This window comes from Rhamphochromis sp. 'chilingali' (genome assembly GCF_963969265.1).
Source record: "Rhamphochromis sp. 'chilingali' genome assembly, chromosome: 11".
NCBI lineage: Eukaryota > Metazoa > Chordata > Actinopteri > Cichliformes > Cichlidae > Rhamphochromis > Rhamphochromis sp. 'chilingali'.
Genome location: NC_137938.1, coordinates 32,482,107 through 32,509,233, shown reverse-complemented (window position 1 = coordinate 32,509,233; position 27,127 = coordinate 32,482,107). Strand labels below are relative to the sequence as shown.

General features: G+C 41.0%; 1 protein-coding gene across 9 annotated transcripts in view; it reads left to right on the top strand.

Annotated features, from left to right (window-relative positions):
• Window positions 1–2,658: 2,658 nt before the first annotated feature.
• The window catches only part of cspg5a (chondroitin sulfate proteoglycan 5a), a 61,175-nt gene continuing 36,706 nt past the window's right edge, over window positions 2,659–27,127 (top strand). For all 9 annotated transcript variants that reach the window (XM_080895443.1, XM_080895441.1, XM_080895439.1 and 6 more), the window contains exons 1-2: window positions 2,659–3,198; window positions 25,819–26,803. In XM_080895443.1, coding sequence (XP_080751569.1) covers window positions 3,102–3,198; window positions 25,819–26,803 — 1,082 coding nt within the window. In that variant the 5' untranslated portion in view covers window positions 2,659–3,101. The remainder of the gene's footprint in view (window positions 3,199–25,818; window positions 26,804–27,127) is intronic.

Here is a 27,127-nt window from a genome sequence, read left to right as displayed (position 1 = left end):
TGGGCATGATACCCATGAAACACCAGCATGCTTAGACTGTTAGCGTGGAAATCTTGCTTTGCACACCTTAGTTCTCCTTTATTGCATCTTCCAAAATCATTAGTTTATAAAAATGATGAATTTTGGACCAATAATTCAGCCTGCCAACTGACAACATTAATGCAAACAGCTGAATGAGATGAAGAAAACACTGGTGAAAAGGCAAATAAACCAGTTTATTAGACTTGGGAGATATCTCGTTTTGGTGAAAGATTGTTCTGAAATGCACCAGAAATGAATTTTCATACCAGATAGGGCAACTTTTGTTATTTCTTCTCTGTCCAGCATTGCTGTCAGTGGCATCACACAGTGGAATAGATAAAGCAGTCGCCCAGAAAATCAGATGAAAGCTGAAATGAACAGAAAGGTCAGCAGTGTGGATGCATTATTGTTGTGGTCATGAGTACACTGAAGCTTCTGTGGGTCATTGCAGGAGGTGGAAGGAGAGAGGGAGATGAAGAGTATTTTGGTTGAGGATAGGTCTTTGTTACATGCTGGATCTGTAATATTTTATATTATTTAAATCAAAGCTGCCAAGTTGTCCTTGTGACCCACTTTTCACAATTCACTGCACACATTTTCTATTCTGCTAAACATTTAGTAAAAAATCCAAAATCTGCCATTGCTGCTGCTTTCAAATGCACAGATGCACATAAGCAGCCAAGTAGTGTTACAAGAACACACACATATATGTATAAATATAAATACACATGCACACCCAAGCACAAAACACCTCCTGTTGCCCAGCCTCGTTCTCTTCCTTTATGCTGTTTTTGTGTGGAAGAATGCCCACGACCCCCACCACGATCATTACCCCCAAGGCCCTTGGGCATTCATCACCATGTGCATCCCCCTCTTTTCACCGCAGACACCCCCATCCCTCCTCTAGGCCTACTCCCCCTCTTTTGTTTGAGTCTCTGTGTCACACCATCAAACAAAGCTAGTTGTTTTGACTGCACTACACTTTTTTTTTAACATGATCTCAAACTACCTCATTCTCTCTGAGACGCATATGCAGTGAACAAAGGAAAGTAAAGCTCCTTCGATAGTGACTGATCTCCTTCGTCGGAAAAAAAGTGGCCAGAGTGAAGAGTGCACTTCTATTGAGATCCAGCATGATCAGATGAATAGCAAATGATCGCAACCTGTGGGAAAGGGTTGGAAGGAGGGTGGAGGTGATGAAAAGTTTAGAAAAAGAAAAGTGGGAATGGAAGAGTGATGGATGAGGAAAACTTTGACTCTCGGGGAAGAAGTGAGAAGTCTTGGGATGCAGGTGGAAAATCGAAGAAAATGTTTATTGAAGGAAAAGGAGGCTTTGACTTAATCAGTGAAGAAGAGGAGGGAAACTTTCTTAAAGAATGAGAATAAAAGGTTTTAACAAGAATGGGAAAGGTTTTTGGAAAAATGAAGAATGAGATATATTCTGCAATAAATACATGAATTAATGTATGTATAATGAGTCAGAGGAAGAAGGACAAAAAACAAAGGCATTAAAAAGAGGGGGTGATGAAGAGAGGTGAATGAAACAGTATGGAAAGAATAAACCATCAACAATGGGAAGACAACATTCCATGTTGACCTTAAAAAAGAGTGAAATGAGGTGGAAAAGTTGGGAGAGGAAGAAAAGAGTCACCCAGAAAAGGATTCACTTGTTTTTAGAAAAAAGGGGAAAGGGCAAGTGCCTTAGGATGAGGAACTAGAGAAAAAAGAGTTCAAAATGAATGGAGAAAGGAGGAGGGAATGTGTTTTGAGAGAGGATGGATTTAGAAAGAATAGAGACAAAGACAAGAATTTTGAAGAAGAGGAAGCTGCCAGGATTAAACATATATATATATATATAAAGCTTGAGGAAAGTGTAGTCCATCAGATTTATGTGGTCTGTGGGAGATTCAGCAGTACTGGGAATGGTTGGCGTGCTAGTGGGAGATGCTTAGGCAACAAAAGACCAGCATCAGGTGTAGTAGGCCTCTTTGCTCAGTGAAGGAGACTGAATCAGTCCTCCAAGCTAAATGTGTGCAGTAAATGTACCATCAGTTAGTGAGTTACTACAGCTGATTAGCTGATAACTTGGGGATGGATGCTTCCCCTAGATGTCAAAGCACTTCTTTAGGAATCATAAACTAAACCTGTAGCTGCCTGGGCTGTGCGAACTTCAATTTATGTCAAGCACAGATTATTATCCATAGCGTTTTAACTGTTTTGAACTTTTACCATACATCTTGCTCTGTTCTGTTTGTGTTTTAAGATTTTTTTTGACTTAGTGAGGAGGAAAATAATGCCAGAGAAAATTGTAAGGATGGCAGCAATAATGGGCAAAAGTAGAGGTTTAGGGTCTGGAAAGGGGGCGAAATGGAATATGAGGGAAGGAAGAATATTGTAGGAGATGTATACATGGGGGGAGACAAAATGTTTTATGGATAAGCAAGATGGATAAAAGGGCTTTGGCGATAGAAAAAGTCGGGGAAAGTTTTAGGAAACCGGAGGATGAGGGGAGTAGGAGTAGGGAGACTTCAAGGGGAAATGAACGAGGGAGGGAAGGGAGGAGGGATGAGGATGGGGGCGTAGGGAAGAAGAGGAGGGGGGCATCACCGGCCCTTTTTTCTCCTCCCCAGATGATGAGAAGGCTGCCGAGCGCACTGCACACCGCCGTACGTTTGTTCCCTTCTCAGTCACAAAGTGCCCAAAGCACCAATCCGTTCCGAGCTAAACCGAGCCACGGCGTGCGTCTACTCCCCCAAAAGTAACCCCCGCCTCCACCACCACCAACACCCCACCACCGCCGTCTCCGACCGCCGCTTTTTGGCGATGGAGCCGTAACCAGCCTCACTGCGTTGAACAAGCGAGTGAAAGAACGGAGCAGATACGCGGAGACAGCTGAGACCAAGCGGCTATGGAGGAGAAGCGCGGGGAGGCTTGAGTCTAGACCGCACGCAAATCAGCAGCTCCACTTGTCCGGATTACTTTTTGCAACCTCCACCGAACTCTCTTGTTATTAAAATTATAACAAAAAGGATTCTCTCTTCTTTCGTCTGACCATCAAAGCCTATCACTCTACAGCAAGGATGCAGGAGAAGCAAGCGATCTTTTGCACGGGATGCTGGAGACTAACGCTGCTGTCGTGCGTCCTGGCTCTGCACTTGATCCCGTTGTCTGTCCGCGGTAAGAAACTGCCCTTCACTGTCCAGTTTAATCACCTCAAAATGTTTTATTCCTTGATTTTTCTTTTTTTTTTTTTTTCCTTTCTTCCTTTCTTTTTTTTTTTTGTTAAATTTCTTGCTGCTGCAGCAAGTCAGGGTACCTTAACACACTCCCACAGGGCAGCCAGAAAGGAGGTCAGTGAGGATCTGATTGTAGGTTAGGCAACACTTCACACTCAATAGACTACAGTTGGGTGCCATATTAATAACGTTTTATTGGTCATTTTCTAATCAATGCAATCTGAAATAAATCTGATTTCGGAGGATGCGTCGTCGAAAATGGGCTATATGTTAAATAAATATATACATTTTATTGACAGTAAAACAGCTGGCACCTGGACATCACGCTGTAGGGCTTCCTGTGCAATTTCGTGTGAATCTTTACATTTTAGGAGAGAAAATGTCCTGATTAGGTCACGGAAAGCTCACCATTGAACACAGGTCCCAGTGGGGATGTCATGGAGATGCTACGAGAAACAAAAATGGCATAAAGCAAAATCAGGTCAGGATAAACGCACGAGTCGGCAATTTAAGTCCTCGTGAATATATTATGGAAACACCAGAGGAGGCAACAACTGGGTCAATTTAAACCCATACGGACACGGCGCAAGAGGGGGTGTTAAGACATAAGTTAAAATATTACCGTGAGTCTGTGGAAGGGCTTATATGGGGATGTCATAGAAGTATACGACTATATGTTCTCAGTGTTCAGTGTTGCAAGCAATGTAAGTCATTATGCAGCAGGGGAGGGTTTAAAAACCGTTTAACTGGCTCCAGCATTAAAGACATGCCGATGCACCGACACGGCGGCATTTTGGACGTCAGTCACCGACAAATCAACTCAGTAAATCATCACTTTGAGCACTGCGGGCACACATTAAGCAGCAGCAGGAACATTTTTGGGAGAATTTAGAGATTTGTGGCAGTGACAGCGTCCAGTCGATGCAGTAAACCGGTTCCCTGGAGGCGCACTGGCACTACAGCGACACAAAGGCGAGGATTAGGGCCGGGGGGGACCTGATGAATAATTCATGAAGGGATCTGAACGGACATTCTGATACACAGAGAGGAAGGGGAAAAAACATTAAAAAAGACAAGAAAGCTCTCTGCCTCTGCCTGTGTGTGTGTGTGTGTGTCTTTGTCTGAGATTCATTGCGCACGGCCGAGCTACATTGCTGTCAGATTAATAATGCAGGAGCGTGCACGAGATGGAATCAGTCTGGCGTTATAATCTAATATAATCTGGCTGATTCCTTTCATAACGCTCGCTGAAATTCATGGAGTGTGATTGTGAGGTTAAAGCCACATATTTTATTGTCCGCCTGTTTAATACTGAGCAAAATCCATAAATGTGTCTGGAAGCTTTCTACACATTCAGCAGCAGCCGAACAAAAATAATGACTTAACCCTCCGACCAAATTATGTCATTTCATTCAGCAGCCTTTGTTCCAGTTTCCCGCACTAATGTCATGGATGCAAGCAGGCCGTTTCTCCTGCTTTGTCACACTAAAGTGTGATGATGAAAACCAGTTTTTAAAGGATTTTAAAAGTTTTTCAAACCTTACCCATGCAATGTAATGCACATTGATGATAGAGCTTTAGATTCATTTAAATGAATATTTTTTTTAAATGTATTTATCCCAAGCAAAGTTATATGTGAGGATTAATAATGCTGCAAGGCTTTCTAGGACAACTGGAACCCCCCCCCCCCCCCCCCCCCCCCCCCCCTAAAAGTTAAAAACATTCAACTACATGCATCTCTAAAATTATTTGCTGGAACTATTTCTAATCTGGGCGCAGTAACTCAGTGGTGTCTTTGCTGTATGCACATTTGTCAGAATATTAAGAAGTTCCCTTAAAGGTGTGTATTGATATTGCATCACGACTCCAAACTTAAATCTTTTTGGCAATATTAATCAGTTATTGCAGTGGAATCATTAAAAAATCTCCTCACAGCTACACTATCATCTGTTTTAGAGTGTAGGGGCAGCACTGCTTTGAGCTAAACATGATGAACACATATATTCTTTCCCAAATTCACCATATTAGTTTAGCACCAGGTGCTAATGAGCTAATGATTCAACCTCTTAAGCCCTCAAATGTCAGTAAGAAAATATAATTCGTTCAGCAGCTGTTGTTCATCATCACCTTTGTGGGTCAAGCTAAGAATTTTAGGGTAATAAAATACAGTTTGATCACCTTAAACTCAACTTGAGTACCAATAACTCATTTAGGGTCTTTTGTCCACACTATAGCAGGCATTTGGTGTCAGCTCAACCTTAAGTGGATGGATAACAAAAATAGGTCAGCTGATGTGGTGCAGACAACATAAAACAACCTTGGGCTAACAATCCTTCCCCCTCCTCCTTCTCCATCCACACATACACGCACATCATCATCATCATCATCATCACATCTTCTCGCTTCACCGGTGAATAAGGAGGCGGCAGCTTGCCCCACATCTGTGACTGATGCTCAGACGACCAAGGCCAACTGTGCTGAGACGATGACAGCCGACCAGAAACCCGTCACTCATTTGCTGTCGTCTTTTTCTCCCGTGGCCATTTGCAATCCTCCTCCCTCTTGTGTGTTTAACACTTTTATGTCGCCGTCTCTCCCGTCGTCCCATCCCCTATGAGCATTTCAGGTGGTTGATATGTGATGGATGGCGTAACGGTGTCCAGCACTTGTTTCTGTAATGAATCTCATGAATCTACGCAGCCTTTCCTCATCTTATGCTCTCCCTTCATCTCCCCCCTCCTCTCTCAGTGTCTCTTCTCTTCTGGCCTGCTGACACATATCTGCATGTTGACGGATTATCTTTGATGTGCACTGGGTTAATCTTCAAGCCAAATCCTCCCTCCATGACTCCACTAACCCAGTCCAGCCTCTTTATTTTAAAAAGCAAGCAACACAAAATTTACTCCGTCTATGCTCTGGTTATTGGTGAACAATGGCTTTGCACTCGCTCATCCTCCACCTTTTGGTCTCCATGGAAACCACACACATCCACTGAACAGTGTGTTCATATCACGGGCATAATGTGCGATCGCGCTTTGAATTCCATTAAGTTCAAAATGTTGGTTGGATTTTTGGCTAATGCTTACATTTCTTGCCAAGTCTGGTGGTTCTCCGCCTACTGACCATACATGCATGTGTGTGTCTGTGTCCACTGAGAGTGGACGTAGTCTTTTATTACCAGCTCTAATTTGTAGATGTTATCATTATTTGTACTGTCTATTCATTATTTCTGGATAATGATTTCATACTCGGCGCAGTGTTTGATTTCCAGTGGAGCCAATTTAGTATTGGCTCCAGAAACAATAGTGTCTAAACTCAGCACATAGAAGCAGTCTTCATCTCTTCATGCCACCTTGCAGCTCATATACAGTTAGCCTTGGTGCTTGTTACATGTTCAGAGTTTGCATATGCACTCCAGGTTTTATAAGAAAGTACAGAAAGTGATGTGATTTTATATATTGCATCATATCTTCTATCTGAGCTGGCATGAGTGTGTCGTGGACATGCAGAGCAGCCAGGATTGATGGCTGGCGTTTCCAAAACGCTGCAGTTGTGTATAAAGAGCAGTTCAGGAAGCAATTAGCCGCGACAAGCGGTCTTGTTAGTAAAGTGACAGAAAATGAAAAGACAGCAGTGATATCCATTTTGTCTTCCTTGAATCAGAACAAGGAATCTGTGATGCAACACTCTGAAGATGTTTTTTTTTTTTAAATGATTCATTTTCAACTTCTTCTCTCAGCTGATCGCTTTGTGAGGTAACCCCAGCATATCATTTTCCTCTATTCTATATTTTATGCCCAATGCAGCCCTCCTCATTTATCCAGGCTTGGCACTGACTGAAGGAGTACCAGGGCTTGTGACTTCACTGTGACTGTGTTATTTCCTGTAATACACTTAGTAGCTTTATTTTGATGCTTTAGCAAAAGTGACACAAAAAGCTTTAACATATTAAAAACATGGATTGCATATTGCATTGGATGTGATGCATATCATTAACAATACTACTTGCCTTTTAATGCTCTGTATGAGACTCACATCAGTTCATATAAAGGTCACATCCCTCTGCACACACTCACAAACTGGGCTGCACCATAGACCTAGTTATCTGGTATTCCAGTTTTTAATCCAAACATAACTGATGCTTGTTTATCAGACCAGCTCTCTGTCATTTTTGATGTGCTGCTCCCTCTCTCCCCTACAAAAACCACATCTCCCTTTCCGCCAGTCACATTATATTAATTCCTCCATTGCTAACAGTTTTTGTGGGGCCTTCAAAGCCGCCTTAGATATTTGGACTGTACAGGCTCCCCTGCCCTATCCCAGCACTGAGGACCTTACTAATTTATTAAACACCACTTGCTCCTCAGTTATGGAGAATCATACTCCATATAAACCGAAGAATCCCAGGCCTAAACAGTCACCCTGGATCAGTGACGCCACTAGAGCTCTTAGCAGAAGATCAGAAAGAAAATGGAAACAGGACAAGATTTAAGTCTCATTTGAAATCTTAAAAAATAAACTTCATCAGCACTTCTAGGTCTATCATTTCTCTTCAAACAGGCAGTTGTTCAACCCCTGCTGAAGTGAAGAACAACCAGCTAGACCCCATCTTACCCAACAGCTACCAAGCTATGTCTTAACTTTTCTTCCTCTTCGAAGTCTTGGAAAAATAATTTTAAATCAGTTTCTTACATATTTGCAACATAACCAAATCTTTGAAAAGTTTCAGTTGGATTTCGGGGCCAATTATAACACAGAGTCAGCCCTGCTGAAAGTATTACACCGATCTGCTCCTGTCAGCTGATTTAAGGCTAGCTGATATCAAAGCAACATCCCCTGGTATTATGAAGCATACATATCCCAGTGACCGACAGTGATGATATTCCACAGATCTGAATTTCAGTGGCTGACATGAGGGCACAGATGGATATTTGATTAAAGTAGTATTCAGCACAAAGTGAATCTGCCCACAGTTTACGATATAAGTCAAGCAGGATGTTATGAAACTTTTATGTTAACTTTTGAAGTTGTGCACTTTTGCAGTATTTTAAAGGTACTGTTTGATACTTTTAGCATTTTTTCTTTCTTACTTACTGTTTGGTGGTGTGTGGAAATAATGCAAAGTTGCATCCCAAGTATAGGAAGCGTTATATGACTACAGTTATACATGTGATGACTTATGTACAAAGCATTATCATGTCATTGGCTATTATGTGTTTCATCCCAGATAAATCTGTTTGTTAGGAACCTATATGATCCTAATCTTACCTGAAATATCCTCACACCTGGATCTGCCCACAGATCACTGCTAGCATACGCAGGTGGCCACGGGCTTGACCCGACCAGCTGCTGTCCAGGCTTTATTGGCATTGCTGTGTGTGTGCAGACAGACTGTCCTCTACACAAAAGTGTGTGTGTGTGATTTGTCGAAAAGTAGCAATGCCCAGTGAAAAAGGACAAAAAGTCTAAAATGTGTGTTGTATGTTCCAGGCAAAGTGGTACCAGTTTGCTTATAGTTTCAGCGATACATCACGACACAAGCATAATTTGTTAAGTTAATAAAACTAAATGTCAGATTTTGCTTATTGAGGTCACAAGTGAATAATGTCCTTAAAAGCAGACACTGAGCCAAATGGAGCAGCAAGCTATGAAAATAGAACGCAAAGTATGTTGAGTTATTTTATGTGAACTTCCACTGAGTGTTTTCATTATGCATAGTAAAGAAATTATAAATTGATTCAGAAACTGTTGGGTATCTCTGGAAGGGCAGTCAGTCTCATATTTCTAAAGGTTCTTGTGTTTATTTGAGAAAAGTTGTGGCTTTTAAAAAATTGAACAACAGCAATACTGCAAGAAAAACTCTTTAACATGAAGATAAATGCAGAGTGCGATACCAGAACTCCTGCTGAATGTAATCACATTTATTCACTGATGGTAGTTTAAATGGTTTCGCTGGTTGGAGTGTGATTGAACGTGCAAATTTACTGCATCAGTTCCACACATTTGGTGCGATGACTTAATTTGTTCTTGTAGACAAAATCACCAAAGTGACAGCGGAGTTATTTTTGCCATACTTATTAAGACGCCCAGTCTCAGGGCTGTCGCATTTAAATAAACCACCCACCTCTGCACTTGGAACAGCTGCTCCTTAGTGTCGCTCATATTATTGTTTCAAACAAGAGCTCAGAAAGTGAGTCCACAAGTGCAGCAGAATTAACAGAGTCCACCTACACTCGCCGTTCCTTGTTCCACAACCTGTGAATTACAGCCCACATCTGACATTTCTTCTTCCAGGCTGGTGGTGTTCATTGACGTCTGTTTTTTGCAGTGTAATGTTTATTTGTATCAGGACAAGTACAGTATGTAATATAAATTAACGCAATAGTCACCTGCATTCATAGCTAAAACACTGCACTGTTTGAAGTACCCAACATAGGTTGGGTTTACAAAGAGGAACATGGGAAAAATATTCTTACATAGCCTTGAAGCTTTAAAAATTGCCACAGAATAATGAGAAGAATTAAACTGATATGCTGGAGTGAGAACGGTCTGCCTTTGATATGGTGAAACTGGTAATCTTGCAACAGATAAAAACTGCTAAAGCTCACCTGTGTCCCTCTATTTTCATTTTCTTCCCTTTTATGTCATCATCCTTGTGCCCAGGTATTTTTGCTGCAGCTCTGACTCACAGGTGTGATTGTTGTCAGTAACCGTCCTTGGCATTGATCCTCTGCCGTTTTTTTCCTTTCCTTTTCTTTTTTGACTAAAGAGAGTCATGAAAATCCTTGACAAAGTTTCATGAGCAGTTTGACAGTCATTGGGTGCCTCTGTCCTTTCTCCCCCCTCAAAGACAATATGATACAGGATGTGTGCTTTTTTTTTCCTTTGCAGTGCTGAGTTGGCGCACTCAAACTCTGCATACCCTTGAACATTAATTTACATGTTTCTGTCTTTATGCAGGTAGTGTGTGTGTGAGGCAAAAGGTGAAAAATGTATGAAAGATGAATCAGATCTTTTTTCGCTTGTGTGTAGGCTTGCACCTGTCTCTTTGTGTTACCAGTACTACAGAGTAGCAGCTTTCTACTGTCTATCTCTCTTAAAATGTGTTTGTTTTTAATGTGTTATGTAGGTGCTAGACTGCCTGTCTGAGAGCGTGTCCTTGGTGATGCGAGTCACTGAGTTCATGCTCGTGCACCAGCTCTCCTTAGCTGGCTGTGCGCATTCCCGCCTCTACTGCAGGTTGTCATATTAACATTCAGTCTGCCCATCACACACCACTGTGAGCGTATACACAGACGCACACACACCTGTCGTGGCTAACAACCAGGAAGGAAAGGACATAATTATGCAGCTGGGTTTATATAGTTTACATAGTGGTTTTTTTTTCCTATTGTGTGATGTTTGCTTCACAGTTTACGGTCAAATTTGCATGACAGTAAACTCTAGTATCACACAAGGCAGGCAGGCAATTAGTCTTTATCACCAATCAAGCACATTAAGTGATTGGACATTAAATAAATTGTTTAATCAGAGTTAGTCTTAATAAAACTGATTTCAGGCTTTGGGAAATTGTCATGGTAACATGACAAAAACATTTTAAATCCAGTATTTCTGACACTAATGAGCACAGGGTCTGCAGCATCAGAGTCTTATATTACAATGTCCAGATAGATATAGGTCCTGCTAACAGTAAATGCTGATCTGTGTACATCTGACTGATTCATTCATGCATGCAGCAGCATTGTGGTTCATGCAAAATGAACAGGTTTGCCTTTTGTAATAACTATGAGGGGAGTAGGCTGGGGTGGATGGATGGGTCAAAACATCAGTTTTTTCATGTTTATTCATCGTCTTCTGCAAGCTGGTGAACCCAGACCCAATTTAACTCCTAAAGTTATATATTTAAATATTTCCCAAGCTTTCCAAAACAGACTATCTAGCATTTGCATGGAGTTCTTGCTGTGATTGGCTACGTGTTTGGACCATTGAAAGATGTTTATTGTTATCCCATTAATTAAAAAAAACAAAAGTCATACCATTTATGTCCACTGTGAACGACCATCTTTGAACAGAGGCGGTGGCTTACGACACCTACTGTCTGCCATCTATAACCCAGTTTTGAGATCCCTGCCCAGACACCTTAACGCCCACTCACATCCTGGGCCTGTTGACCTTAGGAATTCACATGATAGGGTAGGGCCAGGTTTCACAATGAGTTGACCCGAAACCTTGGCTGAATGCGAGCTACACCCGTTTTCACACCTTGGCTCATGTGATTAGGTAGAGGATCAGTATGGGGTCCTTGACCCTCTTGGGGGGACACTCCTACAGGGCTCAAGTCTGGAACCCTCCACTGTTTGACCTTAGAACTGAAGAAGCTTCTCAGATGAGACGTGAAACGTCTTCAAGCAACTTAAGGAAGTCCAGACGCTTTTCTTTCCAACCTCCTTAGACTACGATGACCTGAGTGACTGAGAACCTTCACAGACGTCATACCTTTGATGACTTTCCATCAAGACACATTTTATTTACACATAAACAAACTTAACCAGATCATTGTCATTTAAACAAAACACTAAAAAAAACACTTCAGTTTTTGAAATATATGTAAGGAGTTTGAAAGGTAGAGACAAAGGACATAAGATAAGAAAATTCCTGTTTGTGTCATTCTAATGGCAGCTACAAGCTGAGTAAGTTGACTTTGAGTTAGTAAATGTCAAAACAGTTTGAATCATTTTTTTGCCTCTTTTGTCAGTACCAATGATTTTGTGTGATCTTTGCTTAATTCACACAATGCTATATGTTGAACACAATGCTATTTGACCTGAAATTTCTACAAGCGTTGAAATAAATTGTCCTTGTAGAGGAGCGTTCTGATCATTCTCTCTCTCCCTTTTAAACTATGAGATACAAAACTTAATACTTGACCCCAATTTATAAGAAACTTGTTGGGTGTGGATGAGTGAGACAGTTGGAGTGAGCTGGTTGTAGTGGGAGTTAAGGTTGATCTGGCTGCAGTCTTTATAATGACATTTTTTGTAGTCTCCATGGGAAGCAGAGGGCAAGTTGCTTCGAGTGTTTGACCATTTTTCAATACTAGTGACAGAAACAAGGTCCACATGCAACATCCAGCTACTCCTTGTACAATGGTAACAAATTACTAGCAGACTGAAATCATCCACTCATTGCTCAAGGCACCTAAATGCAACTGCCTAAAATGATGCAGCAGATATCCTTGTTGTACGAAATTCCCGCTCACCATTCATAAATTAATACCAAAAAATTTGGCATTCAAATTTCAGATGAGGGTGTTGAGTGTGCTGTTGCGCTCTCATAAACCCATATTTGTTGCAGCAGAGGAGGAAAACAAACTGTGTAACTTTAGATGCGTATATGGACTTGTACCAAATCTGTCACTGAAATGAAAAGAGGTGGAGGAAAAGCTCATGTGTGAGCAAATGTGCACAAAACTTTGAGATCAACCTTCACAGACAAATGTTGTATTATTTAGTGTGCATGTGTGTGTGTTTGTCCATGAGTGTGTTAGTGTATGTTTTATGTGTATGTATGTCGTTCTTGTTGGGTTCAGAGCACTACATCAACCCTAGAGAGGCTGAGAGTGTATCCATGGCAACACATCCTTCCTCCATCCCACCACCTGTAGAATCAGAAATGAAAGGATTTATACGACGGAAGGGAAAAAAGGCAGCGTCAGACTGGAAAAGAGAAATCAGTGTGAATCAGAGAAAATTACCGGTAAGAGACGGTGATAGAGAGGAAGAATTGCACAAATGAAAGGGAAAGTGAAGGAGGAAGGGATGACATGATGAGTAATATTTATGATGTAAGATGTGGGGAGGTTAGGAGCATGTAAGGAGATGGCAGGTCAGAGAGAATAGGAAAGGAAATGGATGAGTGAAAAATAAGAGAGAGTGAGGAAAAACAGTTGCAGAGTGCAGAACGCTGCTTTATGTCGATATTAATGAGCAGCACGAGTAAAGATAAAGAGGCCTTGTGTCCCATTCGTTAGAACGAGTGTGGGAATGGGATAAGAGATGAGGAATGTGTCTGTGGCTCTCATGTGGTTCAGGTATTTGAAGCTGGGATCAATGAGAATGAGTTAAAGAGGGTCTCAGTCACTCTGTTTCATCACCATTCACTGGGCTTCACTGGTCTCTTCTGTGGTCACTTCTGTGCCAGCGCCTTCACAGAATCATCTCATTCCTGTGAATAACATCCAGTCACTACTAGAAAAACACCAAAGTCCTGTTTTTTGCCTTTAACAACTTGGGAAAACCATTTTGGGGATAGATTCGGGTTTTATCATGACTACATGATCAAATTGGAGTTAGATTGCTGTGTTTTTAATGAATCTTTATTTAAGGCAAATATACTATTTGTAGTGGGGTTTTTTTTAAATCCATAATGACTAATCCAATAAACTATGAAAAATGAATGGCAAATATTCCACCTAGATAAGGGTGTATTCAAAGTGAAAGCATTTTTTGTCAAGAAAGCAAAAAATGTGAACTGTCCTAGTAAAACTAGAAACTCATGTCAGTTGTTGTGTTATTTTTCAGTCTATTGGTTTTCAAATGCTTTTGGTATGTCAAACCCCTCACAAAATATTATATGTAGAGGGGAAAAAATTCCCTTTTAACAGCAACATGCCTGTTATGTTACGCTACTTTGCAATCTTTGTTTCTGTAGATGTTTGTGTTGTTCACCTTTGGATTAGATTTTGGCTAAAATATTTACAGATAAATGTGAGAAGTTTCAATCAAAATAACAAAATTGTGTGATTTAGTAGGTTACAGGATTTTTTTTTTTAATGCAATGAGTTCTATTTGCGAAAGTCAAGTAAAGGGCCATAAACAGACAAAAGATGATCCAAGGGACTGCTTGAAGATCCAGTAAAAATTAAATAGATATTCACTTTTTAGTCACTCAACTATTAGTCACTCATAGCTACTTAACAGAGTCCAAGACTGAGAATATGGAGTACTAATACCATTTGAGAAACAGTTCTCTTCCCACTAGCACCATGTAATTATTCACCTTTAGTTCGTTTTAAAGAGATGCTGATTTTTTCAGGATTTCCCTTTTTCAATACAATTTGCATTATTTAGTTCACACAAATACTACTTTGTGCGCTTTTTGCAAGGATCCTCCCCTCGTAGATATTTTTTATCTGCCCACCACATCCAACCCAACTCCACAGCACTTTATGACTGATGAATAAACTTACACTGCCTCCAATTTTCCTTTTCTTTTTTCTTGGCAGAGCAAGTGATTACAGATAATCTGTTACATGCTTTCAAATTTTAAGCTAATACTGTAATGTAGACACACCAAAACAGCATCATGGGCAGTTTAGCACCACAGTGCTTAAATGGACGCTTACAAGCCTTTCTAGTCATCTGTCCACTGTCCAACCTTTCACCTTCAAAGTCCACTCTGGGTCACCAAAGTGACTGGCGGGCCCTAACTGTCACTATCAATCAACTTCTTCTTTACAGTCTGTCAAGGCCAGTCGGAGTCCCCTAGGTCTGTGGGTGGTTTAGTGGCTTCCTCTCTCCAAACTGATCTGGGTTAAACAAAGGGCGAAGCCTGAGGGTCGGCAGCTCGCCAGAACAGGCTAACAGCACTTGGCCTTGAGGCGCCATCACCCCCTAACAATCAGTCTGATGCGCACGCACACACACACTAAAGCCGAACTCTCTCTTCTCATTATGACCATCCACACCCTTCACTGGGGGAGCTGGAAGCCACCCCAATTACCAGTGGGCTGTGCTGGCAGAGAGACAGCACAGACACATACACACTCAAAATCACAACCATAAACAGATTCACAGACATGCGGCGTGAGGCGTCATCTTGCGTAATGCTGTTTAATTGTCTCATTTGAAGTGGGAGGGAAACAAACAAAGGCTCTTTTATTTCGGTGGTTTCTCATTTGAGCCTCAACTGGTGTGTCTCAGACCCTGACAGAGTCCAAAATCCTGTACTGACGCTCTCTGACTGAACCTTGCAGCTTAGGTTAACCAGTTTTGTGGCATTACTCGGGTATAAGGCCGTTCGGTTAAGTTCTTCTTTTTAATGCAAACCCTACTGTATTATAGAGTAAACTATTTTGAGCAGGGGCAAAAGGTTGGACTTTTGAAAACTAATTTCCAAAACAGTCTCTGCTAAAATGCAAAAAATAAAATAAAATATCCCCATGTTATCAACTCATGAACTCACGAATCTCACTTTTGATTTAAAAATAAGATGAGACAACTTTCAGCTTAATACCAAAGTTCAAATGTCAACCAAATTTTAGAGGTGTGATTCACTGAGAAAATGATACTGTAAAACAGGCCTTTTGTCCATTTTAGTATCTGCTCTAAACCTTTGACGATCTCTATGATGTACCCTGCTCGGCTGATTTGTGGGTGAATTTATTTCTTCTGTGTACTTTGAGAACTTTCCATTTATTCTTGGTGTGAAAGCTGAGGTTGAACATTTTTTAATCCTAGAAAGTGCAGGGTGCAAAGCCACACCATCAAAAGGTCCAAGCAACAAATGGTGAGTTTTGAATGTGCAATAAAAGAACTGAAGATGTCACTAGTGACATGATTAAAAGCAATAGAACATCTACTGAACTGACTGTGTGATGAAACTGTTAGTGGCTGCTTTTATGTGTTATGGAAATTCTATGTTTAGTTTTTAGTTTTGTTGGAGGTTGTGCTTCTATCATCGGCGAATCATAATGAGATCTGAGTTTTTAATGACACATACACAGACTGGGTTATCGCAGCCCACAGGTAAACAGCTCTGTAACAGCATTTACATAAACGTTGGTCCTTTTGTTCTTAAGTTTCCTCTTATGTTCTGAAGGCATGAACATAAACAATGAAACGCTTATGTATGAGTCTTAGACAAGGCAATAAGTCATAGCCTGATTATACCATTTATTAATTTAGTTGTGGATATCGTGCACATTAAAAATGCTAAAGTACTTCAGGTGACTTATACCACCACTGAATAGCAAATATTTATTCTGTATAAATTGTGAATTTTCTACATTACCTGCAGCTCATTAGAACAACTGTGGGATAAACATGCCGTGTACCGATGTGATGCAGAACTTACTTTCTCAGGCTGTCACAGACGCAGCTCCTTAACCAGCTGTCTGTCAAACGGTTCCTCCTCGTTAATCCAATTAAGCTAATGAGCCATTGAAAGGAAGACAATTGCACTTAACTGGAGCCCAGTCCACAGATGCACAGTGAGGCACATTGACACCACTGTGGTCTCAAACAGCAGACCGCATGAGTTCTGTCTGCAGAAGTTATTGTGCATAAACAAGTTTGAGTGTGCCAACTTGTAGATGAGCCTTCTGTACTCAGCGTCTAGCAGTTGGAATGTGGGCTCAAAGTTATCTTTCATGTGTAGAGGAACAGGTCTTCAAGTAGTTTTAAAGCAACTACAGTTTTAAAGCAACAGCTCTACTCTTCTTTGGAGTGTTTTTTCATTGGTGATACAGTATGAGAAGCTTTGTGGCTGTGCCTTACTCATTTTTTAATTACTGTAGGCGGGTTGCACAACATTGCATATGTAAAGATGTAAGAAAAAAATGCTTATTCTGAATAATGCAGAGTCAGTCAGTAAAGTGCATCAGCTGTCAGTAAAGCGAGTGCACATCCACATTGATTTCAAGCTTTAGAGATGCAAACTGCTGGTGAAAAGTTCACTGTGCAGAGTAGAGAACAGGCTTTAAGTTAGAGGTTTGGCTCTTGTAGAGTCGCTTAGTGGATATCGGCATACTGGCTACATGAGATCTGTGTAAAGTTACCCCAAAAGATTGTGAGGAGAGCTGATTACAAATCTACTTTGTGCAAAGAACTGAGAATATAAGAAAAACTGTCATATAACAAAATGTTAACTAACCGAACTCATTTCTTTCTTTGAATCCTACAAATCAGACTTATACTGTGTTTCATTGTGCTTATAACAGTGACGGTAAAAGATCTATTCTATTCTATTCCACTAAAAACTGTCAAATGACAAGCTCCAAAATTTTTGAGACTGGCACGACGCCAGCCTCAGCTTCGGTAATTTTTGTGCTCCACCCATCCTCCATTTTTATTCAGAATGACGCTTTTCTGGCTCATAAACAGCTGCCAAGAATGAAGCAATGTTAAGATCCAGTTTCCGTAATGTCCTGTCATTACTCATATCTCACAACAGAATTATGTCAGTGCTGTTTTACATCCCGTATGGTAACAAAGTGACAAGTCATTAGAGATGTTTGTCCTAAAGGCTCGGTCATGCCTGTCACGACTCCTTGCAATTACTGTCGGTGAAAGCCTACGACAAATCACCCTGCTAATTCAACATGTTTGTGGAGACCTGTGTACTTATGATACTGCAAAGCACTGATAGTACAGTTGACTACAGCTGAATATTAAATGTGGAACTAGAAACTAAAGTGTACATATTCTTCCAAAACACGTCACAGACTCTGGATCTGATCTGATCATAGTAGTTCAACCTCTTGGAGACTTAATGCAATTTTGTGTAAGTTGAATGGTACCAATTGCAAATGCTGTCAAGCATGCACACACCAGTGGTCTTTAAGCACTGCCTGTTGAACCAGAAGCATACTGTAATATTATCCAGCAGAAACAGTGTTAGATTTAAGGTGACTGACAGCTGACAGTACAGAGTGGATAGGAGATCTTTGCAGTGTACTTTTTTCACTTTGGCTACTGACAGACATAGTGAGAGTAAAACTCCAAGAGTATTTCATAGACCATGAAAGTATCCTCCTCTCTCTCTCTCTTTGTCACTCTTACTTTGGCTTTTTCACCATCTCACTCCATCCCTCACACTGTCACCCCCTCCCTTAGTTTTTCTTTGAGCTCCCCCCCCCCCCCCCCCCCCCTCCCTCTGTCACTGTGTTACTTCTCTTCCCTTGTCATCATCTCTCACCATCACCCTGCTGTCATTATCTACGGTTGTGCTGTAGCCATTACTGTCTGCTTCTCAGCCTGTACGGTTTGTATTCATCAGGTTTGTTGCAGCAGCTAAAGGAGGAGTATGTTATGTCGAATACTGTCTGTCTGTCTCAGATATTGTGCACAAGCTGTCATGCGGTGAGTCTATTCCCATCAGGTGTGTGTAGACAAAGAGCACGAGATATGGGAAGCAAACGAAAGGCAGTGTGTTTATGCACGCATCTTAAATCCTAATTTTCTAGTGAGCATCAAATATTAGGCATGTAAAATGTTTTTGTGTAGTTACTGTGAAGCCCATTTCTTTAATGTGTGTGAGGGAGCAATAGAGAGATTGTGGTTTTGGCATATTATCCCCTGGCTGCTCAGTTGATGTGTTAAACAGCAGTACATTGAGGGACTGCTGGAGGGATTAGCCCCAGAATGACCGCAGCTTCAAAGATGCAGCTCAATGTTGCAGCGCCAGAAAAGAATCTTTGAATAAACTGAAGGCTTCCACCTGTCAAATACCTTGCAGCTGATGTGACAGCCTACTGCCTAATGATGACAGGACCGCTTGGAAGGAGCTTTACGCACGTGCGCTTATTTGGATTAGTTTGTTTTAGTGCAGTGTATTGCGTCTTTGAACATACTGTGTGATCTTGTTTACTATACAGTGAATATAATTGTGAGTCTGAGGGAGTATCTGCAGGTTTTCACGATCCCAGAAGCATGATAAGACCGCACACTGAACTTACATACAACAGGCCCCAATCTCATGATATTGCAGCTTTAAACTTGAAGTGACATAGTCAGGTGAATTATGGTCCTATACTTATGTGTGCTGATGTGATATTTTTAATTATAAATCATAAATTTGCCAGTCTATCTCTACAGTTTTCATATTTTATTAATTTTTTTATTTATTTATCATATTCAAGGCTCATTATTTGTAATTTTGTGGTAATTTTTCAATAATTAAACATGTCATTTGGGCAGTTACAATTTTCAGATATTTTAATCTTTTTCTCTACCAAAATATTCAGTAGCCAGATGTTTCTTTTTTTTCTGCACTTGTGAAGTGACGCCACTATTAGATTGCAGCTTCTGACTATCTAAGGGCGTGTGTTTGTTTTGGTCAGACATCTCGTCATAGTCATAAAATTTTGGTGGCAATGAGATTTAACGAACTTCTCGCTGTGTAAGTGGAGATAACACCGAGTGTTCAGGAAAACGTTTAGAGATTAAAATGCCCACAGCCTCACCATCTGAGATTAACAGCAGTCAGCAAAGATCCTCGCAGATATCCTCACATATGCTTTTTGGAGGAGGCTGTTAGCCAAAGCTCCTTACAGGACCAACAGTGCATTTATTCACTGTGTGGGGATCATTGGTGACTCAACTTTGGTGACTTGAATTAGTGCATGCCCAAAACAGGTTACATAAATGTGATGTCAGTCCTTTTTATGAGTGCAGATAATAAATGGTGAATATTGCAGTCAGACTCAATATTAATATTAAACTCCAGGCTGATACGATCTTTTCTTATAAAGCAGATATGATCTCTCTTCAGATAAATATGTCATGCAGAAGACCTTTTTAATATCTTGTGCTTATTAAAAACTCATTGTGCATAATGTTTTCTTTTCTATTGGAGCTGACTAGGCCTTGGTCTCTGATACAGTAGTCAGTTAATTAGGAAATCTTATCGTCTTAACATGGAAAAATATTTTTGACTGGAACCATTACTATTGCATTTGAGCAGAAAGTTGGATCTAGGAAAATGTAATAAACTAGAGTACTAAATCAAACCATCGCCGTAACAAATTTAGTCTGAGTCACAGCCTGATATGACTTGTGTCTCTGCCAAAAGAGACTGAAGAGCCATTTTATTTATTTATCATTATTCATTTATCTTTTTTTCCTCCGAATAAAACTACTACCTGCCTAAAAGAAACAGTTTTCCAATGTAAATTTCTATTAAAACACTTCATTATCAATTAGTGGCTTATAGCAAAACTAGCAGGAGATATAGTAGCAGAGACGTTAGTGAAAAAAATTCCACTATTTACCAACTGACGGCTGAACGTGTCAGTCGGTAAGAGTCATGTCGAGAACATTACTTCTATGTTTGAGATCAGTTGGGAGGTTCTCTGTGATTGGTTTACTGGAAAGAACTGGCACATACTCATTCTGAAAATGAAGTGCAATGTTTCATTATGATTTACGGTATAAATGGCATGTTGCACTACAAATTTAGGTTACAGTTTTCTTACAGCTGTCGAGACATTGTCTTGTCTGAGTCTCCCCAAGATCATCACCTCCCCCCTGCAGGGCACCCCCAAATCCCTTCCATTCTCTAGTCCTGTAATCCCTAATCCCAGCTCCTCACCATTCAGAGACATTAGTGAATTATTCTTTTAATCCAAAGAGGGAGCGGCAGCAAAGCAGCTTTCTGCATGACTCAACAAGCCACCCTCGGATGAAGTAATCGACCAAAGGATAAGGATACAGCCAATCATGCCTCGTTTTGATTTGTTTTACTAGCCAGCCTCCTTGAGCCCACTCTGTTCGTTCTGTAATGACAAATAAGCTCCGCGTGTGAAGTCACTGTGTGGATCACTGGTTTGTGAAACTTAAATTCTCTGGAAAGCGCAAACAGGACCAGCTGAATCATTATTGAATATGTATGTAGTTAATTAACAACAGATGTTGCATTTCCTTCAGTTTTTCTTGTTACGTTGCCAATATTTGTGTTCCCATGATCTGATTTTAAGCCTCTTCCTGGTGATAGGCAGAGTACATTGGTGTTAGATACCCATAAATAAGCATTCACTTTGTGCTGCTTTGCTTACAGGGCCAGGTCACATACAAAAAGATGGTGATGTTTTCGGTGATCTGTTCCCAACCCCTGTTTCAGTCCCTTGATGGTTTAATATTTCATAGTAATAGTTCTGATGTCACGGCTTATTTGGGATCAGCATTTTTCTTCTATTTCTGGATGCACACAATTTTTTATTAGCTAAGGCTGTTTCACAAGCCAGGTCATAAAGGGGAGCTTTATTTAAGGCAAAGTTACTGCATGAGGTGAAAAAGATAGTTTCCACCTTTTGGATGTTGATTTGGCTTTTTTATCAGCACAGTTCATCTCATCAAGGTTATTTAACTACCTTAAAAGCTTTCTGATTGTCAGATGTAAAAATCTCTAAGGTAGAGATAGCACGATACCACTTTTTTATGTCCGATACCGATATCATAAATTTGGATATCTGCCGATACCGATATGAATCCGATATAGTGTTTTTTAATCAATAAAACTGTTTTTTTAATATCTTGCTGCATTTTGTATAAGTTCATACTCAAGTTTAAATAAACAACAACACTAAAGCTATTCTGTTATACCTGTATGTAAAAAATACACTGCACCCAAAATATTTCATAGTTCAGCTAAAATGAGCAATCTAATAAACTTAAACCTACTCCATCCTTCCTATTCTGGTATTTTAAAGAGTATTTAACAGAAATATTAAGCAACCTAACTAATAGGGTTTCAAACTCCCAGCAAAAAAAAAATAATAGGGAACCACCCCCCACCCTCCACCTCATGATGCTTAATCAACGTAATCAACTTTAATTTGATGCAGTGTGGGGAAAAAAATACAGAGAAATAAATTATTTTTCAAGAATAATTAAATAGATTCAACATCTTTCTTCAACAGAATTGCAGACTGCACAGATGGTATCTTCCCAAAGGAAAAAGTACTATAGCTTACTAGGGTTTATTAGACTTAACAGTTACTATATACAGTAATGGACTTCTATATATTTTACATCAGATTAAAACTTTGGGTGTAAGATTCAGATAATTATTTATTAAAAGCTAGACATTTTAAATGAGAATAAGAAAGAAAAGTATGTCTTTGTGCCCCCTTTTCCCTGTTCATACCCTATCGGCCCCCCTGGCTAAACTTTGCTAGATCCGCCCCTGCACAGTTACCAGTTGTCAGCTGCATAGAAAAGGATCCTGGTGTAGAAAGTAATATTAAATACATTCTAACAATAGCTTATCAAGGTTAAACGTGCTGCTGCTGTTCAGCCGCTGGTTTCCTCTTTCTGGTGCAAAGTGGGCCAAAAACAAAGAAGAGAGATGGACTTGCGACAGAAAAGCCGATCAGCTGATCATTGATCAGTTTCATGATTGAAGTAGCAACAGGAGAGGGAAGGAGAGAGAAGAGGCGCTCCATAAATCGGTTGTTAAGCTTAACGCTGGAATGCTTTACAAACATTCAGAGATGAACTTACACACTTGCTTTACTTCTCTCTGGGATAACTTCCTCGGAGATGAAATGCCGGTTTGGTAGGGAGGCTACAAATACACACAGCCGCTCTATCACGTGAGCACACTGCTCTGACGTGCTATGGTTATGAGCCGAGTTACGCCATGTTGCAAGTTTTGTGAGGTGCTTTTTTGATATTTAATGGATCGGATTACATTTTTTATTTCTCTCCAATATCCGATCCAGTAATTTACGTCAGTATCGGACCGATAGCGATATGTAATATCGGATTGGTCCATCTCTACTCTAAGCAGGTATGCTGCATATAACGTATAACATGGTGGTCATTAAACCCATTGTTGCATTGGAATTTAGAGGAACTACACTGGTAATAGGAGTTTGTTTTAACCTGTCTTAGAGCACAGCTTTCTCTGATGTTGGTACACAGTGGTCCAGATGATAACAAAAGAAATTTGAAAACTGCAGTTTTGGCTTTAAATTAATAATCTGTGGTAACTGCAGCCGGATTAACCTGTTGGGGGTCCATGAGCACAAATTTCCTGTTGGGCCTCTTTTGTTATAATTTAATTAAGGACAACTTAGTGTAGGAATACATGTAGAGCACAGAGCCTTATAATGAGCTAATAAAAATGGGGTTATTTGCTGAAGTTGTGACAAAGTGGTTCAAATATTTGTGAATTAAATCATCCAAAAATCAAAACATGCTCAGAGGGTTTGGGGCTTTCGGGATCCTCGGGGAATTGAGGTTATCATCACCTTTTAGTCAGCAGTACAAACATATCCAAAAAAGGAATATTAACATAGTTTGATCATTGTTTTTTTTTTAAAGTGTATTTTATGGAATTTCTCAGTCACTGTTAATAATGCAGTCACTCAGCGTCAGAATCATACAGTTTAGATTAGATTAGATTAGATTAGATTAGATAGAACTTTATTAATCCCTCGGGTGGGTTCCTCTGGGAAATTCGATTTCCAAAAAAGCACAGCACCGACAGAAGTTACAGAGTTATACACACACACATATATATAAATACAGAGACAATATAAATAAAATATACGAAGGGGATAAATAGAATAAATAGGAATAAAAATAAAAATACAAGTGAATTGCACATTTCAAGTATTGAGTCTATTGCACCGTTGACTATTTACAAAAGTATTGCACAAAAGGTATTGCACAGTGAGGTGAAGAGGCACTACAGCTTAGTTGTTCCCCCCTCCTTTGTCCTCCTGTTTCCCCTCCCTCTCCCCTCCAGAGAGGAGTTAAACAGTCTGATGGCGTGTGGGACAAAGGAGTTTTTAAGTCTGTTAGTTCTTGTCTTTGGGAGAAGCAACCTGTCACTGAACAGACTCTTCTGGTTGTTAATGGCCGTGTGCAGAGGATGCCTGGCATTGTCCATAATGTCCATCAGTTTCTTTAATGTCCTTTTCTCTGCCACTGTCACCAGAGTGTCCAGCTTCATGCCGACCACAGAGCTAGCCTTCCTGATCAGTTTCTCCAGCCTGGATGAGTCCTTCTTTGCTGTGCTGCTCCCCCAGCACACCACAGCATAGAAAAGTACTCCAGCAACCACCGACTGGTAAAACATCCTCAGGAGCTTCCTGCAGATGTTAAAAGACCTCAGCCTCCTGAGGAAGTACAGTCGGCTTTGGGCTTTTTTATACAGGTGCTCTGTGTTGCATGACCAGTCCAGTTTATTGTCCACCCACAGCCCGAGGTACTTGTACTTGTTGACCACCTCCACCTCCTCCCCCTCTATCTGAACCGGCAGTGGACCTGCTCTAGACCTCCCGAAGTCCACAACCAGTTCCTTAGTCTTTGAGGTGTTGAGTTGCAGGTGGTTTGTGTGACTCCATGCGACAAAGTTCCTCACCAGACTTCTGTACTCCTCTTCCTGATCATCCCAGATACACCCCATGATGGCTGTGTCGTCTGCAAACTTCTGAATGTGGCATAATTCAGAGTTGTAGCAGAAGTCAGAGGTGTACAGGGTGAAGAGAAGAGGGGACAGCACAGTTCCCTGTGGTGCTCCTGTGCTGCTGACCACTGTGTCAGACGTGATGTCCTTCAGCCTGACGTACTGTGGTCTGTCGGTGAGGTAGTCGGAGATCCAAGCCACCAGGCAGGGGTCCACCTCCATCCTGTTCAGTTTTTCCTGAAGCATACAGGGCCGGATAGTATTAAAGGCACTGGAAAAGTCAAGAAACAGGATCCTGACCGTGCCTTTTCCCCCATCCAGGTGTGAGTGGGCTCTGTGTAGGTCCTACAAGTCAAAGCAGCTATGTTTCATAGAAATGGGTTAATTGGAGGGTTAAAAGGTTTTTAATGATGCAAATTTGTCTCTTTTCGGGAGCTAAATTGTTTTCACCTCATTAAACTCTATGTTTTCATTCAAGCGGTACTGAAGCATGACTCTGCTCACAGTTTCAAAAAGAAATTCATGCATAATGGTAAACCCCAGTGTTTACAATTATATCACCTTCATGGCTTGAATATTCATAATGCAGAGTGATATTTATGTAAGGCGGCGTTTCCCATGGGCCACTTTTCAAATGCTAACAGAGTCGATTGACAGCTTTGGCTGCAGTTCACATAGAGGCCGCTGTAGATGTAGTAATGAGTAAATAAGAGTTAAAGGGGGCTAAATGGCTAAATTGCTTACACCTGCTTTTGACAGAAGAACTGTATTTTATTTTCGTTTTTGCAGTGTTGATCATATGATTAAACTGAAATGAAATAATACAGATGTCCATTTGTTTTTTCTTGCAGTGAAGCGGATTTTGCTGAGAGAAAAGGTTGCACTCTGCTAATGTGGAATTATGACTTATTAACTTGAAGGCACCTTTTTTTCAAATGATGACTTCAAGAGATGCTATTGGTAGTTAAATCACACCAGAAACTTAGGCTGTGCAAGAGAAGCAGCTAAGGTGGTCAAAAATGACGTCTGTCAGATGGCTTCTGATCAAGTATTGTGTGAAATTAAAATGCAAAATATCAAAAAGTAGCTTGTAGTGCTGTTACCAAATGTTACTTAGTAAAAACTTTTTACTACATTTTAAACCCACATAAAAAATTAACAAACTCAACCACATTCCTTGTCTCTGAACTGAAAACTAAAAATATTAGAATTTTCTTTTTTTAGATCATCTATTTTACACTTTTGGGCCTCTTCACTCTGGATGATTTTGCAAGTGGCGTCTTCCAGAGAGTTCAGAAAGTGGGAATTCTTTGCTATTCCAAAATTCCCTTCTGTTTACTTTACACCTCTTTCTGTGTCTTTGCAGGAAACGCTGTTGGGATCAATGTCACTGAGCCGGATAGTGCGTCCAATGTCACCTCCCTGCTTAATGAAGAGGAAGGGCCAATCAAAGTCAACAAAATGTTTGCTGTGGTAACTGGAATAAATAGCCCAGCCACCCCTGAGCCAGTCAGCACCGTGACCCCAAGGGCTGGCCGTATCCCCCGTGGCGGCGAGGAGGAGGAGCAGAGTAGTGGCATGTTTGGTGAAACGGTGGTTTCCACAGTAGAAGATGCCAGTGTGGCTACTCCACCACAGCTCAGCCCCGACTCAGCTGAGACGGAGCATCTGTTGCCTAGCAACCCACGCAAACAGGGAGTTGACGAGGGCAAGGAGGAGGATGATGATGAAGAGGAGCGTCAGCCACACACTGACCCACCTTGGATCCATGCCAAGGACACAGCTGTGTTCGACCTGGACCACCTTTTCACCACAACCGCTGCCCCACCCCCAGCCGCCACTAACCCCTCTAACCCTGATGTCCTCCACGTAGACTTCTTTGACCCCTCTTCTCGTGGGCGCAACCTAGACCTCGCCCCCGCCTCACCTTCATCACTGGCCCATGAGCTGCAAGGTGGCGACACAACCTCCTGGGCAATGCCAGATACTTACGACTATCTTACACCCTATGACGACGGTGTATCCCCCACTGCTGATGAGTACACCTACAGCACCACAACTGATGCTTATGACACCGATGAAGATCTCCGACTTGCTGCTGGGTCTCCTGCTCGTTCCAAGCCACAGCTTCCCGGGTCTGGCTCATTCTTCCCTGGGGGGTCATTTCCTGGTGCAAGAGCTCCAGTACCAAAAGACCCTGTGGTAGCCCCTCCAGCGGCCTTACCAAATGGATGCCGTGTGGGCTACCAGATGATAAACGGAAGTTGCCGCTCGCAGTGTGACATGCTGCCCAACTATTGCTTCAATGGAGGACAGTGTTACCAGCTGGATGGCGTGGAGGTTTTCTGCAGGTATGACACATGACGATCACTCAGTCACACCAGCCTATACAAACACTATATGAAACAAGACCAAACCACTCAGCAGGTTCTGTTAGTGTGCTTTAACCTGCCTCAAAAATATCACCCACTTAATACAAATGTAGCTGTGTGAGGCTTAAACGGGTTAACTTATTTGCGACTGTGTTAAAAAATGAACAAATAAATGTGTTATCTGATAGGCTGAATGGAGCTTCAGCAAACTTCTGATTTAGTTTTCTGCTTTTTGGTTAGAAACATGTGGAAAAGCTCAGAAACAAAATAAAAAACAATGCATTTTAAGAGCATTTTATGAGG